The 15,788-nt window shown below is 48.2% G+C and overlaps 4 protein-coding genes across 5 annotated transcripts; 2 read left to right on the top strand and 2 right to left on the bottom strand.

The window, feature by feature from the left end:
* Positions 1–303: 303 nt before the first annotated feature.
* LOC117863770 (mitochondrial intermembrane space import and assembly protein 40 homolog) lies at positions 304–2,274 on the top strand. 2 transcript variants are annotated; one of them, XM_072294235.1, is made up of 4 exons: positions 304–596; positions 1,015–1,049; positions 1,143–1,277; positions 1,782–2,274. In XM_072294235.1, exons 1-4 carry the CDS (start codon positions 482–484, stop codon positions 1,950–1,952), a joined length of 456 nt encoding a protein of 151 aa, XP_072150336.1. In that variant the 5' UTR covers positions 304–481; the 3' UTR covers positions 1,953–2,274. The 2 variants fall into 2 exon arrangements, with proteins under 2 accessions (XP_072150336.1, XP_034603505.1); XM_034747614.2 differs by having other exon boundaries at positions 312–596; positions 1,143–1,268.
* Positions 2,275–2,416: 142 nt separating this feature from the next.
* On the top strand, positions 2,417–4,832 carry LOC117863749 (uncharacterized). Its single transcript, XM_034747583.2, has 6 exons — positions 2,417–2,764; positions 2,881–2,951; positions 3,763–3,811; positions 3,891–3,997; positions 4,187–4,266; positions 4,348–4,832. The coding sequence occupies exons 1-6, from the start codon at positions 2,716–2,718 to the stop codon at positions 4,640–4,642; spliced, it is 651 nt and encodes a 216-aa protein (XP_034603474.1). The 5' UTR covers positions 2,417–2,715; the 3' UTR covers positions 4,643–4,832.
* Positions 4,833–5,034: 202 nt separating this feature from the next.
* LOC117863741 (uncharacterized) lies at positions 5,035–8,066 on the bottom strand. The gene is made up of 6 exons (XM_034747569.2): positions 7,884–8,066; positions 7,615–7,774; positions 6,912–7,287; positions 6,584–6,733; positions 6,314–6,492; positions 5,035–5,477 (listed from the first exon to the last, which is right to left on the bottom strand). The coding sequence occupies exons 1-6, from the start codon at positions 7,927–7,929 to the stop codon at positions 5,372–5,374; spliced, it is 1,017 nt and encodes a 338-aa protein (XP_034603460.1). The 5' UTR covers positions 7,930–8,066; the 3' UTR covers positions 5,035–5,371.
* Positions 8,067–12,891: 4,825 nt separating this feature from the next.
* Positions 12,892–15,246, bottom strand: LOC117866995 (uncharacterized). The gene is made up of 2 exons (XM_034751335.2): positions 14,092–15,246; positions 12,892–14,001 (listed from the first exon to the last, which is right to left on the bottom strand). The coding sequence occupies exons 1-2, from the start codon at positions 15,076–15,078 to the stop codon at positions 13,087–13,089; spliced, it is 1,902 nt and encodes a 633-aa protein (XP_034607226.1). The 5' UTR covers positions 15,079–15,246; the 3' UTR covers positions 12,892–13,086.
* Positions 15,247–15,788: the final 542 nt, after the last annotated feature.

A 15,788-nucleotide genomic window follows, 5' to 3' on the forward strand; every position in this document is an offset into this window, starting at 1 on the left:
AGTATGAGATGGGCTGACCAAGGTGGGTGGAGAAAAAACATGTTGCCAAGGGACATCGCTTGTTGTGTGGGAGAGAACAGATACAAAGGGAAGTAGATGTACAGAATTAAATTTGAAACAAAAATACAATGATTTAGCTACTTTTCATCATAAAACAAATTCACTAGCTAAAAACATAATGGAAAGATACTAAAGAAAACAAAGAAATATGAAAAATAAAAGTGGATTGGAGAGGCAATCATGCTATATGGGCCGAGCGTCCAACTTTCTTCCAGCCCACATGACCCGCCGCCGCCGCCGCCGAACCTAGTCGTCGTCAGTCAACTCGAACGCCAATTTTTTCACGCACCTCTCTCCTCCGTCCCAGTCCCAGCCCACAGCCCACGCTCCCCGTCTCCGCCTACTCCGGCGGCCACTCCTCCTGTGCTGGGAGACACAGACACCTGTTCACCTGCGCCGCCTCCACCAAACGGTGCACCGCATGGACCGAGACGGGAGCCGCGCTGCCGGCGGAGAAGGGCCTCCGGTGGCGGCAGCCGGGCCAGCCCCTTCATCTCGCCTGCCGCCCTCACCCGGCATTGAGGCGTTAGCCGCAGGTGATTCTGTTTTTATTTTGTTCCTGTCTCTTATTATTACCCACTTTCTTATCCTTTTCACTCCCGACTATTTTTGTTTTTTTTTCTATGAAAGAATCATATGCCCGGTGCATTGCATCTCTTCTAGATTCATCATTCATAACTCTAGTTAAATGAGTATAATCTAGTGTTGGTATGGGTATCAGGTCATTGTAGCACTGCATCCGACTAGGTAATGGAAAACTGCTCTATACCTTCATATTCCCTTTAGATAAAAGGAACAACATTATCCCAGATGATGTATCAACCAAGGTTATATCCCTTGATATTCTATTATGGATGTTGAAAAATGTGTGAACCTGCATAGAATATCTTTCTTGGTTTGGATTTTTGGAGCGTGCTACGGCATGCATTGCACTAATTCATGTTTTAAATGCAGAAGCATTGGCTTTTGATGGAGGAAGCAATGAGGAGGTAAGAACTCGTATCTTGATTTTAGATAGATGTCAGATGTGTGAAATTATGGAGACAAAACTGAATTTGAAATTGCTTCATTCACCTTTGCAGTCAATTGATGTTACAGTGCAGAAAGCTCTGGAGTGTCCATGTTTAGATGACTTGAAAAGAGGTCCTTGTGGAAGCCAATTTATTGATGCATTTTCATGCTATCTCAAGAGTACCAAAGAAGAGAAGGTTGATTTAGTAAATTTCAGAAACCTTTCTGACTTACACAGGGTGAATCGTAGATGAAATCCTAGTAATTCTGCATTTTTAGTAAGCTGCTTGTTTATCCTACATGTTTTTGCCCTTTCTGTCTGTTGGTATCCTCTGTTTTTTATGTGTTCATATCTCTGTTGCTCCTAACAACTAGTTGATACATTGTTCGTTCTGTCTATACTTGTCAAGGATTTGTTGTTTTAATTTTGATATTCTAGTTACTGTTGAATGATGTTACATAAGAAAAATCCTTTGAAGCTGTTCTCTTATGTGAATGATTACTTGATTAGTAATCTTGATTTAACTTTCCTGGAAAAGGGGAGCTTGTTGTATTTTTACTTCCATCATCTACGGCACTTGTATAATTTTATTACCAGGTTTACTTTCTGATCCAAATTGTAGATGGCTATCCACTTCCGTTAGTAGCTGTTCATTTGTGCCGGAGTTCCCCTGAATAAAATTAGTAACTTGTTTGGTCTTGCTCTGCAGGGTTCAGACTGTGTCGACCCCTTCATTGCCTTGCAGAACTGCATCAGAGGAAACAAAGAGGCATTCATCAAGGAGATTCTAGAAGAAGAGGAAAATGACGAGGAAGCTGAGAAGTCTAACCTCAAAGTTCTGCCTCCAGCATGGTCCAGAGAACCAAAATCAAAGATATGAGGTCCTTCGAAATAAGCAGGGTATACTCAGCAAAGTAATATTCCTATAGTCGGGGTCGCCACAGTTTTTCTGCAGAAGTTCTACAATTTGGTCAGTTTCAGGAACCAGAGCAGGTGATCTCGTATCATACACGGCAGAAATAGGAGCAGATGTGGCCTAAATATTGCATGGATCAAATATATTAGCATATTGCATTACGTTGGAATCAGCATCTGACAATCTTGTATTATGCTGATGGATTGTATCATCTGAAGAACAGATGGAAATGTTTCTCCTTGAGATAACGGACCTATGATTTAACAAGCAGAATCCTTCACACCGACGATACATGTTGCATTTACACAGAGTTTTTTCACATTAACGATACATGCTGTTACATGAGCTGACTACCATTATCTGCCTTCAATGTGATCATACGTTCATACTATTCGATCAGAATATCGGATCAAACTTCAAGCAAGTGAAGAATATGTGGCAATCAATCTGAGCCGTCTCTTCTCAATGAATGGATGGGGATCGGACCCTATTTTCTTAACCAGGTCCAGATGTCGGTTTTGGATCCAAACTGGGCCTCAGGCCCAGGGCCCAGTGCTCACTAGAGTCACTACGCGAGTCAGACTCAGACCACCTCGTTCCCCTTCCTCACACGGACAGCCGAAACGGGATAATCCGGATGCGCCCGCGCGACTAGTCTCGAAGCTTCCGCTCGGAGCCAGGGTTAGGGTTTCGCCCCCGCCGGTCGTCTGCCCCAGGCACCCCAGCCATGTCCGGGCGCGAGGTCCGCGAGTACACCAATCTCAGCGACCCCAAAGGTGTGCGCCTCCTTTCGCTCCCACCGATTCCTGAGTTACCCCACCCCTGTTTTCTCCCCTTCGGATTTTCGCATCGAATTCCTGAGTGAGGTGTTCGGCCCTGTGTGCATGTGCAGATAGGAAGTTTGGGAAGGGGAAGGACAAGATCGATGATGAGGACATCACCTTCCAGCGCATGGTTGCAAAGGTTAGACCGAATCGTCTTGCAACCGCTGCCGCGGCATTACCGTTTTGCTGTGCTGTATGTTTGTTTTAGCCTTTTGGGATTTTCTTGCTTAAATGTAGACATGTTAAACTGTGGCATCATTTTAGTTAGGTGTTTAGTTTTCTACTTCGTTTGATGAAAAGTGTAGCAATGGTACTCTCTTGGCAGGTTTGCTTTAGAGGTGCAGGCAATTCGTGCTGTTGGCTGCTGAATTTCGGTGAACATGCCAATTTCGGGTATTGTTTGTTGTGTCTTAGTGTTGACTTGATTTCTTACATGGATTGGTGGAGAAGTAGATAAGGCAGGACATGAGGACACTACCCTTTCAACTTGTTTTTACTTAAATGAGGTTGTTAAGAACCAATTTTGAATAGTGACAGCAAATTGTAGCTTGCCAGTGTAGTTGGTTTGCTGACAATTTACAGTTGTTAATAAGCATAGACCTTCAGTTTTTACATGTATAAGACATTGTTGTGTCTCAGTGAACCTTCTATGTATTTGATCTGTTTGTGACCTCTGAGTGCTCTGTGGATCTTTATGTTTTGCATCTGCATCCTACAGATACAATTGTGCTGGCTTCTCCATTGTGAAAAGATAAAATTAGGGGTTGTCTTAGGTTCAGGTGGTGCATTCTATTCTCAGACCAATGCTAATTTGTACATGAAGATACCTTGCTTTTTCTTGAAAGCTTGATCCCATCACTATGCACTTCCAATAGGTGTCAATGTACAATGTTCTTATAACATGCCCTGACAGGGATTTTGGCTCTCTACTCGGCGGTTGATACCAACAGATGCAAGAAGTTGCTGGTGAGAGGGGAGGCTACCTTCATGGACGAGGAGGTATTTCGTGCTTTTTTTATAGGAAGACTCATGTAAACTCGCCATTTAACCTTGTTGCCTATACCTTTGTGTTCTTCAGCATTGGATAGCGATGATTTGCTTTACCTAAAAGAGCAAATGGAAGCTGAGGAAGATGCGGAGCGTCTTCTCCGTCGTACGGAGAAGCGGGCATTTGCTGCCTTTAAGATATCCTTATTAAATATCATAACCTCGCTTTTCCTGTTATACACTTCAGAATATAATATGGTTCAATTGATCTTTCTTAGCATGAAACTTTCACATATTTTCAATTCAGATTCATTTGGTTGGAATAGTGGAAAACAGATAACATGATGTATAAGTTCCTGTCTTTGCTTTCCTTAACACTGACATTACAAAGCAGCAATCTTAGCTGATTCTACACCTGCTGTCCCAGTGGCTCTTCGTGTTGAACCTAAGCCTAAAAGTGATATAAGGTAAATTGCTTGCAAGATAGCCGCTACTTCCATCTGCAATACCTTTTTGTTCTTATGATTGGGTGCTTGCTTTCTGGGCAGGCAACAGGATCTCTTGAAGCACATTGTTGGGATCAAACCAAAGCGGCCAAAAGTTAGCAGCCCTTCACAGCCAGCAGATAGCAATAAGACTAATCAATGTGAAGAAGATTCTGTCAGCAAGTTATCTTCATCGCAGAATCAATTGGAACCACCTTTGGGTGAGAAGGGATCATCTCATGGGACTGTCAATGCTGAGTATACGGTGCCAAGGCCAGATGAGCCATCGGTGGCTAAGCAACAGAACGCAGCTGGAAGCTTGCTTGGTTTAGCTTACGAGAGTTCAGATGAAGAATAGTCTCATTTAGGATGTGTAAAGTTTCCAACCGTGGGAACTGAACTGTTTCCTGTGAGATTTCTGCATTCCAAACAAGTCGCAGAAGTAATCTCTAAGGCCACATGTAGATTGTATATTAGGTTTTTTGTACTGTTATTGGGCTATGCTTTGCACCAGGATTCAATGAAAAGCTGCTTTAATGTTGCTGCTATCCATAAAACGTTCTTTGCATTTTTAGTAACCGCACAGGTGAATGCTAAATTCCTCTGAAAAATGGTGAACGCTAAATTTGCTTTCGATCAATCAATGTTTTTTTTTATCAGTTCGATATCAGCTGTCCAAAGAAAGTTCTTACGCATTCCGTGCGTTACTTCCAGGAAAACAATTTGGAGTAGAATTACTGTATCGCAAGATGGCACAAAACTCTGCTACAGAGTTAAAAAAAATGGCAGTCCAGGCGTTCGAGCATGACAAATATAAGTATGACCAGCATTTGGATACCATGCGAACTATGCAGTACTAACACTCCTATCTATTGTCAAAGCAGCATAGCAGCCTACTAGCGGGGACTAAAACACTGCCATAAAAAAAAACTTTACAAATTACTCAGGTATCACAAAAGCTAAAGAGGGATAAGGTTATTAATTCTGTAGCCTTCAGAAAAATTACAATTCGGTCCAGGCCAAGAAATTGATGAAGGCAAGAGGGGGGCTCCATGCGTGTTAGATTGCAGCTGAAACGACAGCAGATTCACAGCTTTTTCCAGAAGTTCCTGAAGCCATAGGCAAAAGATTTCAAACTGCCAAAAAGACCCGTGCTTGGGGATTCCTCAGGCTCATGCTTTGGGTTGTGCTCTCTGCATAACACCAAATAAATACAAGAAGTTACCATGGCATCGAACATCAGTATTTAAAAGCAACAGGTTGTATCAAACAAAGTGAGGCTGCTCTGCAAAGCTTCCTGCTGCTATGCATCAAACAATGAATGGCTGAAATTATGATCTCTGTCACACTGAGAATAGGAAATGAAATGTGTCCTGTCCTAACAATGAATGGCCAGGATGTGTTTAACTAGCCTAGAAACCAGAGCAGCTCAACAAACAATTTTAGCCTTGTGTTCTGACCCAAGGTTTTTAAAGGTATCCCAAACCTAGTTCCTGGTCGCTAGCCAGGCAGCTCCATAACATTTCAGGCAGCGCCTGATCCATCCAGAAACCAGTCTGGGTCAAGTCAGTCAGAAACCAACTGGTTCAGCCTTTCTGATAAAAACTCTTAAGTCACAAGGTTCTTGATGTTACATGAATAAACTGTTCACTCAAATCATAATGACTTGGAATAAATTATGGAGTCAGTCGTCGGTATAAATCTATGGAATCCAGGAACTTTACAATCACCAGCTAGTTAACAACAATTCTACCGATGTCCAAGGGAAGATTCATCTTCCATAGTCTGAATTAGCTATCCAAGGGAAGATTCATATTCCATAGTCTGAGCTATCTGAATGTACTAAACAAATGAAGTAGTCCTCTTGCTAAGTCCCAGTAGTTGATCATACCAAAAGAACTAAAATATACAGGGATAGCAAGTTATATCATATTAAAGCTTAGCAAATGTCTTGTTGACATGTTGGTTTTAATGACATTAACGAAAAGAATATTGCATGTAAATATGTAATAGCCTAAGAGGGTAATACCTGTCATGTATGTTTGCCTTGACCACCTTGTCACTTCCACTTTGATCTGACACACTTGATTCACTTGCATTCAGGATTTTTTCTGTATTCTCCAGAGCTAATTTGCTAGCTTCTGTATTCCTTTGCTGGTTTCCAGGGTCCGATTGCGCCTCCACTCCCAAAGATACATAAGATTTGTTCTGCACATTCATGATGATTTTGAGGAAATGTCTACAAAAATCTTTGTTAAACACAAATTGATGATCTCCAGAAGATAGTTCGACTTCATACCGTTATGACCTTCATGCTCTCACTTTCTGTTTGATCAGATAAAGTTGGGTCATCTGCAGTCTTCAAGGTTTCTGAAGTGTTCAAATCATGCTTAGCAGCTTCTGTTTCTACATTGTGATGAGAAGAGCCCACTGATTTCCAAGTTTCAGTCTGCGTAGCAGCATAACATTACCATTTAAAAAATAAGGCTGTTGGCAACAGGTGAACAAAACAAGGCATATACACTACTGAACCATGCGTTCGATTGTCCAATAGAAATGTCTAACAAATGCCAAATGAGATAGTGAACAGTATATTTTGAATATAAAGACAACAGAGAAGGGTGTACCTTTTCCACGATTCCAGTACTTGTAGCATCATCTTTCTGGGATATTAGCATATCATCTACATCCTGAATCTCCTTACTACTTTTGAGGCTGTCGCAGTTGTACGGACTTTTTACACTGTCATCCTTAGGTCTTGAGTGCTCAGCGAATTCAGGTGTTCCTTTAAGTTGAGCCACCATAGCTTCATCCTTAGGCCCAGAGTGCTCAGCAACTTCAACTGTTCCTTGAAGTGGAGCTGCCTTAGCATTACCCAGTGGTAATTTTGCATGATTATATTTCAATTCCTGAAGTATCACACGCACCGTGTAGTAAGAGCCTCCAACTTGCTGACGAGCATTTGTTATACTAGGAAACTTGCCATCATTTGAAGCCCTAAACCTGCACTAAACAGAACAACAAAGAGACGTGCGGTTTAAGAGTCATGAGGCATAACTGAATCAGAACCAAACAATTGTAACCTCTAGGCACGGTTGCCACCTATTTATCAGATTCCTACAAATCCGCATGATCTCTGCTACATTTCCCAGATTAATTTCTAAATTGCAAGTTCCAACCAATGAAACAATACAGAAATGCCGATCCTTAATGCACAACTAGCCAAAGTTGAAACAAGAAATGCTAGCGAGCCAAAAGCTATACACTTGCTACTTTTTGGACTAAAAGATAAGCTAAAACCAGAAACGAGAGTGAGAAATAGTCACCTACTTGTCAACAAATTCCACTATCCTGACCCTCCTCTCCTGCTTGGTAATCCTCTTCTGACCCTTCGGTGGCGGCTCCTGCGCAGACAGCGGCGCCGCATGCGCCTTCCCCCGGGAGGTCCGGTAGCACGACCGTGTGATCGGGCTAGAGACACCCGCTATCACTGTGGGGGGGAAGGAAAGAAAAAAAAATACCTCAGGCAAGGAAACACACCATAGCAGCGGCTAAAACCTCAGAGCTTCGATTGAACACGGGAGGCGCAATCCACTCACCCTTCTTGGAGGCGGCGGAGGACGAGAGGCGCGCGGACGCCTGCATCTGGAGACCAAAGGCGGATCGCGCAGGAGAGCGATGGGAGGCGGGGGGGCACCTAGGGTTTTACGGCGAAGGCGAGGCCGATGGGGACGGACGGCCGCCAAGGCAGGCGGTGGCTGGGGGTGTTGACTGTTGAGGCCCTGGACCCCGGTCCAACCTCGTATGTATGCTCGGCCCATCCAGTCAACACTTCGGCCTCTTACGTTTGGAACCCAACCCAACGGCTAACAAAGGGGTGTTTAGATAAGTGCTAAACTTTAGCAGTGTCACATCAAATATTTAGATGCTAATTAGGAGGACTAAACATGAGTTAATTATAAAATTAATTGCAAAACTTCTGTGCTAATTCGCAAGACGAATCTATTAAGGCTAATTAATCCATCATTAGTAAATGGTTACTGTAGCACCACATTATCAAATAATGAACTAATTAGGTTTAATAGATTCATCTCGTGAATTAGAATTCATCTGTGCAATTAGTTTTATAATTAGCTTATGTTTAATACTCCTAATTACCATCCAAACATCCGATGTGACACGTAAATTTTTGCAAGAGCTATCCAAACATCCCTAAAAAGTGACGTTTTGGAGCAAGTTGGAATGGGAACTGCCGAACGGGAAATGATAGTGCGTTATGAAAATGATTGTATGCCTAAGAATTAAAATCACTGTATTTTTCATTCTCCTGTTTTTTACAAGACTAACCTTAAGTCCTTAACCTATGTTTGGTAATATTAATATGGGCTATAAAAATAAAGGGGTGACCAGGGATGAGGACACCCACAGGTCCCCACCAACCAGGATACTGGCCGGCCTGACAGGTGGGCTCCACCTGACCATGACGTGTGGGGTAAAGTATGAAGACGTATGGAGCACAAGTCGGGAGATCGGGCGAACAGAATCCGCCCGGATATTATGGGATACTCGTTGGAAACCGACTCAAATTGATTTTCTTGTAACAACCGACTAGGATTAGATCCTATCTGATTGTAACCATAGGTCGTCAGCCTATATAAGGTGGCCAGGGACGTCCTCTTGGGGCACCTCAACTCCTCGTATCTGCGATTAGCAATAAAATCCACCAAAACACATGACGTAGGGTATTACTCTCTGGAGGCTCGAACCTATCTAAACCTTGCGTCTATGTGTTACTATTCGAGTTCTTGGTCTTGCAATCTCTCTCATCTACAAATCTACCACCTGGGCACCCCCTGGTGGACTTCCGGTCACTAAATCCGACAGTTGGCGCGCCAGGTAGGGGTGATCGTGAGATCCTCTCTAGCGAGCTCGATAGCATCCCGCTCCAGCGTCATCTTCCCCAAGAGCATGAAGTACTTCCTCACCAACCCAATCCAGCTCTGCTTCGGAAGCACTGATGTTCCAGATCTAATCTGACGACCCACCCGAACCCACCTAGTTTTCAGACCTCGCCCTAACTCCAAACTCCTATGATGAAGGCGAAGAGAATAGCCAACACCCCACCAGACAGGGAGGTCTTCGTCTCAGAGGACGAGCCACCCCGAGATGGTGAAACCTCTTCTCAGGAAGAGGGCCGCAACTCCAAAAATCAGGATCGTGCGGTAATGCGCCAGGGGGAGCAAGCCAACATCCCGACCCGTCAGTCACCCGCCGCCGCCACGGCGACCGGTGCGCCTCCTGTCCCACCGGTCCGACCCAACGCTGACAACTGCGACCAAGGGGACGCTGGAGGTCAGCGCAGGCCCCCAACCCCTTACGCGCCCACAATCTGCATGCCGACCTAGAACAGGCCGGTCATGACGTCTTCATCGCACCCCAGGCCAACCTGGGGGCTATCTTTGCTGATCTGGAAAATCTTCCGGGCTCGGAGCAACTACAAAGGATCCGGGTGCGCATCCGTGTCGCCAACGCCCAGATTGAGAAGAGGCCCCAGGCCCCAGCACGCTCAAGAAGCCAATCATCACACTCCAGATCTAAATCTACCCGGCACTCCCGAAGCCAATCTACTCAGAGTAGATCCGATCACAGCGGAACTGATCACGGCTGCTGCAGGGGAGGTCGGCTGGAACCCATTCAAGAGGAGGAGGTGGAGCAGTCCCAAAGCAACGACCACCACTCTGACGACGACGATCGCCGATCAGATAACCACCACCGCGACAATTGCCGCCGTGATGGATGAGGAGATGGTGAACGTCGCGGTCGGCCTGGTTGGCAACCTGACCGTGATCTCCGAGACAATCCCCGCAACTACCGCGACCTCCATGGTGAGCTCAACAACCGTCACCAGGAGCGGGATGAGGTGGAGCTCCGCCGGCGCGCCCAGTACGACCACGACTTCGGTGCTCCAGGGGTCGGTAATCAACCAAACCACAACACGGACCAGGAGGCCTGCAACCACCAGGAGCAGGAGCTACACCGCCGCGACGATTATGACTGCCGCTACGGTGCCCCAGGCAATGCCTACAACCCACCCCAGCATGACAACGACGCATGGAGAGATGACGACATGGACATCGACGGGTTTGCCGCGTTCACCCCCCTCCCTCCCGCCTCAGGGTTGTCCAGTGGCCACCCACCTTCAAGCCCGCCATCAACGAGAAGTACGACGGTCGCTCCAACCCGAAGATCTAGCTGAAGACATACTGCACCGCGATCAAGGCTGCGCACGGCCCTAAGACCAGATGGCCACCTACTTCCCGGTGGTGACGGGAAGCGCAGCTCTCCTATGGCTCAAAAACCTCCCACGAGGCTGCATCGATACATGGGGCCAGCTCGCCAGAGCCTTCACCCAGAACTACCAGGCTACATACGCCTAACCCAGAAGCACGCAAGACCTCGGCCAAGTCCGCCAGCGGAAAAACGAAACTCTCTGTGAGTACGTCAACCACTTCTTTGACAACCGCAACATGCTGGCCGGTGTTGAAGACCACAACGTCATCTGGTACTTCCGGACCGGCCTCAAGAACAGATCGATGTTCCGCACTATGTCTAGGTCGATCCAAAGATGGTCGGACACATGATGCAGATCGTCAACCTCCATGCCGACACAGATGAGGCTGAGCACGTCCAATTCCAAAACGGCAAGCACCGCCACAACGATGATGACAAACCGCCGACCCATCAAGACCACCAGCGCCAGCCTAGGCCGGAGCCTTTCTGACCTCGGAAGAGGGCCCCTGAGGTCCTCGCCACCGAAGGCGACACTGCGAGACAAACAACCTTCCTCCAGGAGGAGTTCGACGATATGTTGAACGCCCCGTGCTCCTTCCACAAGGACGCACGCCACAATCTTCGGGACTACACGGTCCTCAAGAAAGAGCTCGACGCCGTGGAATACAAATGGCCTCGCCGGAACGACTACCGTAAGGAAGATAACCGTCACGACAACCGCCGCCGCGACGACCAAGGGATGAACGCTGTGATTGACTAAATTGCATATAATGTGTACAACCTCTATATTCTCGGGCATAGCTTATTTCCCACCCCAAAAACAAGCTCAGGTGAGAATGTGAGATAGGAATCATGTATCCCAGTCCCAATCATGGGTCCTTTTACCGTGTCTCATTATCTAAAAAGGGGAAAAAATGATCCCGCTAATCGTTTGCCATTTCCAACCATCGCGACCCATTTGCCAAATGTCTCCTATAAAAGCTTCGCTTATTCCTTTCAAAATAATTGTCAATATTTTCATCTCAAGAGAAATCTGCATTTCCCAATTCCATCCATCATGACCCATTTGCCAAATGTCGCCTACAAAGTTCTTGTCATTTTTTCCTCACAAAAAAAGGAGTTGCCAGTTTCTTAGTCTCAAACAATTTTTGCCATTATTTTTATCTCAAGAGAAATTTGCTTTTCATTTTATTGTGCAAAGAGATGCATCACTAATGGAGTAATGGATTCATCTAACTTATATTAGTTGGTGTTTAAACAAAATCTCAAACAATTTTTGCCATTATTTTTATCTCAAGAGAAATTTGCTTTTCATTTTATTGTGCAAAGAGATGCATCACTAATGGAGTAATGGATTCATCTAACTTATATTAGTTGGTGTTTAAACAAAATCTCAAACAATTTTTGCCATTATTTTTATCTCAAGAGAAATTTGCTTTTCATTTTATTGTGCAAAGAGATGCATCACTAATGGAGTAATGGATTCATCTAACTTATATTAGTTGGTGTTTAAACAAAATCTCAAACAATTTTTGCCATTATTTTTATCTCAAGAGAAATTTGCTTTTCATTTTATTGTGCAAAGAGATGCATCACTAATGGAGTAATGGATTCATCTAACTTATATTAGTTGGTGTTTAAACAAAATCTCAAACAATTTTTGCCATTATTTTTATCTCAAGAGAAATTTGCTTTTCATTTTATTGTGCAAAGAGATGCATCACTAATGGAGTAATGGATTCATCATACTTATATTAGTTGGTGTTTAAACAAAATCGACTAAAACTGCTCTCGTTGAGAGTCGAACTCAAGATCTCCCGCTTACAAAACGGGTACTCTAACCGAGCTACGAAAGCTATTGATGCTTAAATTTTTGATAAAACCATGATATAAGTATTGCTTCGTCCTCTGTCACAATTCACAGTACTAGGCTCATCGGCTGGTTATTTGAATGATATATGTTTCTCACTCTCACGATAACTTTACAAACCAATTTCTGAAGTTATTTCAGGATCAGCACCTCAAAGAAATCTCAACCTGGAGAAACAGGTCGAGTGACAAACCAACTGGAGAGAAGAGAAGTGCTAGAAGAGGACCGCTATCGGTCAGGAAGGAGAGGACCATTTGTAGAAAATTTTTGGCTGATGAATACCAAGCAGCTCTGCGATTGCGAAAATGGCATTTCCTTTCTTGTAAAGTTGAAATTGATTTGATGAAAATCATAAGCATTATGAATCTCCGCGATGCTTATTCCACTATGCCTATGTCATTAGTCTTCAGTCCAATATAAACCGTCAGGAAACCGTGCCCAGGAGATTTTGGGTAAGGCTTGCAGCCATAACAGAGTATACATTGCCAATGTCACATTGTCACACCATGATCACATCTGAACAATGTATAGCTCATAAAGAAACACGAACACATCTGTGAAGCAGCAATCCATCTTGCCACTACCAACACCTAGATAGAACAACGATGCAGCAACATGCCTGATCTAACAATTCTGATCCACTACGAAGCGGCCGAGACGACCCGAACACCGGACCGGCCGCTCGCCACGCTGCTGCTGCTGCCACGATGTGCGCTGCGTCCACGATGCAACGTGTTACCGTTGCCGGAGCCAGCGCGCGACCGGCCGCTGGGCTCGGGCTGCGACGGCCTCTGCTTGCTCTGCCGGGGCCTGTTCATCGGGCTGCAGCGGGCTCCGTGGCTGCCGGACTGCTCGACAACCTCGTCGCCGGCGCTCCATGTCCGGTCCGTGGACTCCACCGAGGTTGGCTCCCTTGACAGCGTCCACGGGTGACCGGAGACGCTGTTGCTCCCGGCCGACTCCTGAGGCTCGGCCTCCGCGCGGAAGTCCCGCGCCGGCTGCGCGTGCTTGCGCACGGCGCTCGGCTCGACGCCGCCGTCGCTGCCGAGCGGCGCGTTGACGGAGCCCTTGTCGTCGGCGGAGAGGCCGGGCTCGTATTCGTAGGTGTGGTTCTCCGACGAGCAGGAGTTGAGGTCGGCAACGGCCTCGACGATGGAGCACGCCTTGGCGACGCACGCCGGGAGCGAGATGGACGGCGTCGCGGGCGTGGCGGGGACGGTTACGGAGGTGGATTGCTGGTGGTAGTTCTGGATGTCCTCGAGGAGCTGGGTGGTGTACGAGCCGGGGTTCTGGTCGAAGTCGCGCGACGACCGCCGCGACCTGCTGCCGGGATGCCCCACGGGCCTCTGGCTCAGGCTATCGGCCACGATGCTCGCCGTGCGCGTCGCGGTCGTCTTCGACGAGGGCGCTCTCGTCTCTGACACGGCAACGGTGGCGTCCTCTGCGATCTCCGGCTTCTCCATCCCGGAACGGCAGCTTGGTGCAACCGTCGCCTCCTTGCAGCGCTCAGTGGCCTTCTTCTTGGGTGTGGCGGCGACGGCATTCTCAATGGATTTCTGGAACCATGGCAAAAATTTGAGCGAATGGTATGACAGGAATTGCAAGAAATGGAGAAAAAATTGAGCTTTATTTGATCACGTCTTTACCTTCTGCCGTCTGGCAATGTGGTTGCTGTTGTTACGGAGCGAGTTCTCGTCGAGATCGGCCATGGGGTTGCGCCTGTACGGTGACTGCTCGGCCTTCCTGGACGAGCTCCGGCTCAGCGCTGGCGTCGGCCCGGTCGCCGGTCCGCCGCCCGCGTTCTCATTCCCCGCCGCCATCCTCGCGGGAGAGCTCGATCTCGGAGACGCGCACCTCTTCCCCGACGCCGCCGCGGGCGACGGCGCGCGCCCCTTCTCCCTCGCGGGCACGGACACCATCTTCCCCGGCTGCTGCCTCGCGCGCTCTCCACCGCCAGAGCCCGCCGTCGCCACAGATGCCGCAGCGCCATCCGTGCGCCGCCCCGGCGACCGGCTGGCCCTCCGGCTCCCGCCTCCGCTGCTGCTCCGCTCCCGGCTCCCCGACCGCTTCCGCTGCGGCGAGCCCCGGTGCGGCGACGGCCTTGACACCACCGCCGCCGCCACCTGCCCCTCCCAATCCTCGTCCGCGCCAGGGCCGCCCCCAGACCTCGCGTCCTGATCGAAGTCGTAGCTGCGCTTGGACCCCGAGCGTCTCCTGCGGTGGCCGCCGGCCTCGCTCGACGCCGCCCTCCCGGTCCCCGACGAGCTCCTGCTGAGCCGCCCGCACTGGATCAGGATCGCGTCCACCTCCTCCTTGGTGCAGCTCGACGTGCGCACCGGCGCCGATGGCACCACCACCACAGGCAGCGGCTTCTCGGTCGCCGCCGGCTCCTGCGAGCCCGGCCGCTTCTTCTTCTCCTCTCCTCCCGCCGCGGCATCCTTGGCCCTCACGACCAACACCGCAGCACCTTTGCCGGCCACGGCAGGCTCCACCGCCGCCTTGGCCGCCTTCTTGGGCTGCTGCGCCGTCTTCTTGGCCTTGTCGTTGGCGGCCACCACGGCGACCTTGCCGGGCTTCTTGGCGCCACCGGCCGGCGTGGCCGGTGGCTTCTTCTTGCTGAAGCAGAGGCCCATGGCGGGTGGTGGTGACAGCAACGAGCTGCGACCTTCGATCGAGCTTGGTCAGCTGGAGCTGAGGGAGTGAAGCAAGCAAAAGAATGCGTTGGACTGTGACGTGGTGGTATTTAAGCAGCGCGTGGGGAGACGCGATTAGCGAATTGATTACGTGTTAGTGTGTGTCGTGCTCTGTGCTAGTACTCCGTACCGTGCGCCCGATGAGCAAAGCTGATGCGATGCAGCACGTCGGGGATTTGAAATCCCCCTCTCAATCGCGGATCGCATCTAGGCTCGTGCGCGCACGCACGCACGTGGGGAGGCGTGAGGGCCGTTGCCTGGACACGGTGCTGTGAACCGACGGGTGCCGCTTAGGGATGATGCGTGGTCGACCAGACGGTCTATGAGGAACGGGTCCTTGGGACTCGGCTAGCGACTCGGTGGGGACGCTATCCGTTAGAAGTTGGCGGGGCCTGACTGGATCTTGATTATCTCATCATCTCGTCTTCAAAATGCTCCGCGGTTGTACCAGCACCAGCAGCATCAGAGGCGCGTGTGCTCCTGCCAGGTGATAACTTCATTTGCCCTCAAAAAAAAAAAAGGTGATAACTTCATTTGGCTGGTACCTGTGCTGATCTGTTAACGGAAATGCACGGGAAAGCGATCACTTGCGACTGGTAGCAAGCTTTGCAATAGGGAGATGATCATTTTTCCAGGTCACAGCTAATTTG

Source organism: Setaria viridis, chromosome 1, assembly GCF_005286985.2.
Source record: "Setaria viridis chromosome 1, Setaria_viridis_v4.0, whole genome shotgun sequence".
Classification (NCBI taxonomy): domain Eukaryota; kingdom Viridiplantae; phylum Streptophyta; class Magnoliopsida; order Poales; family Poaceae; genus Setaria; species Setaria viridis.

Excerpts from the sequence above, each read along its gene's own strand:
- LOC117863770 (XM_072294235.1), top strand. The coding sequence starts at position 482 with ATGGACCGAGACGGGAGCCGCGCTGCCGGCGGAGAAGGGCCTCCGGTG. Across the intron at positions 597-1,014 it reads CATTGAGGCGTTAGCCGCAG|AAGCATTGGCTTTTGATGGA; the intron begins GTGATTCTGTTT and ends TTTTAAATGCAG. Across the intron at positions 1,278-1,781 it reads AAGAAGAGAAGGTTGATTTA|GGTTCAGACTGTGTCGACCC; the intron begins GTAAATTTCAGA and ends CTTGCTCTGCAG.
- LOC117863749 (XM_034747583.2), top strand. The coding sequence starts at position 2,716 with ATGTCCGGGCGCGAGGTCCGCGAGTACACCAATCTCAGCGACCCCAAA. Across the intron at positions 2,952-3,762 it reads TCCAGCGCATGGTTGCAAAG|ATGCAAGAAGTTGCTGGTGA; the intron begins GTTAGACCGAAT and ends TGATACCAACAG. Across the intron at positions 3,812-3,890 it reads CTACCTTCATGGACGAGGAG|CATTGGATAGCGATGATTTG; the intron begins GTATTTCGTGCT and ends TGTGTTCTTCAG.
- LOC117863741 (XM_034747569.2), bottom strand. The coding sequence starts at position 7,929 with ATGCAGGCGTCCGCGCGCCTCTCGTCCTCCGCCGCCTCCAAGAAGG. Across the intron at positions 6,734-6,911 it reads GTACTGGAATCGTGGAAAAG|ACTGAAACTTGGAAATCAGT; the intron begins GTACACCCTTCT and ends GCTGCTACGCAG. Across the intron at positions 6,493-6,583 it reads AGAGCATGAAGGTCATAACG|AACAAATCTTATGTATCTTT; the intron begins GTATGAAGTCGA and ends ATGAATGTGCAG.
- LOC117866995 (XM_034751335.2), bottom strand. The coding sequence starts at position 15,078 with ATGGGCCTCTGCTTCAGCAAGAAGAAGCCACCGGCCACGCCGGCCGGT. Across the intron at positions 14,002-14,091 it reads ACATTGCCAGACGGCAGAAG|AAATCCATTGAGAATGCCGT; the intron begins GTAAAGACGTGA and ends CCATGGTTCCAG.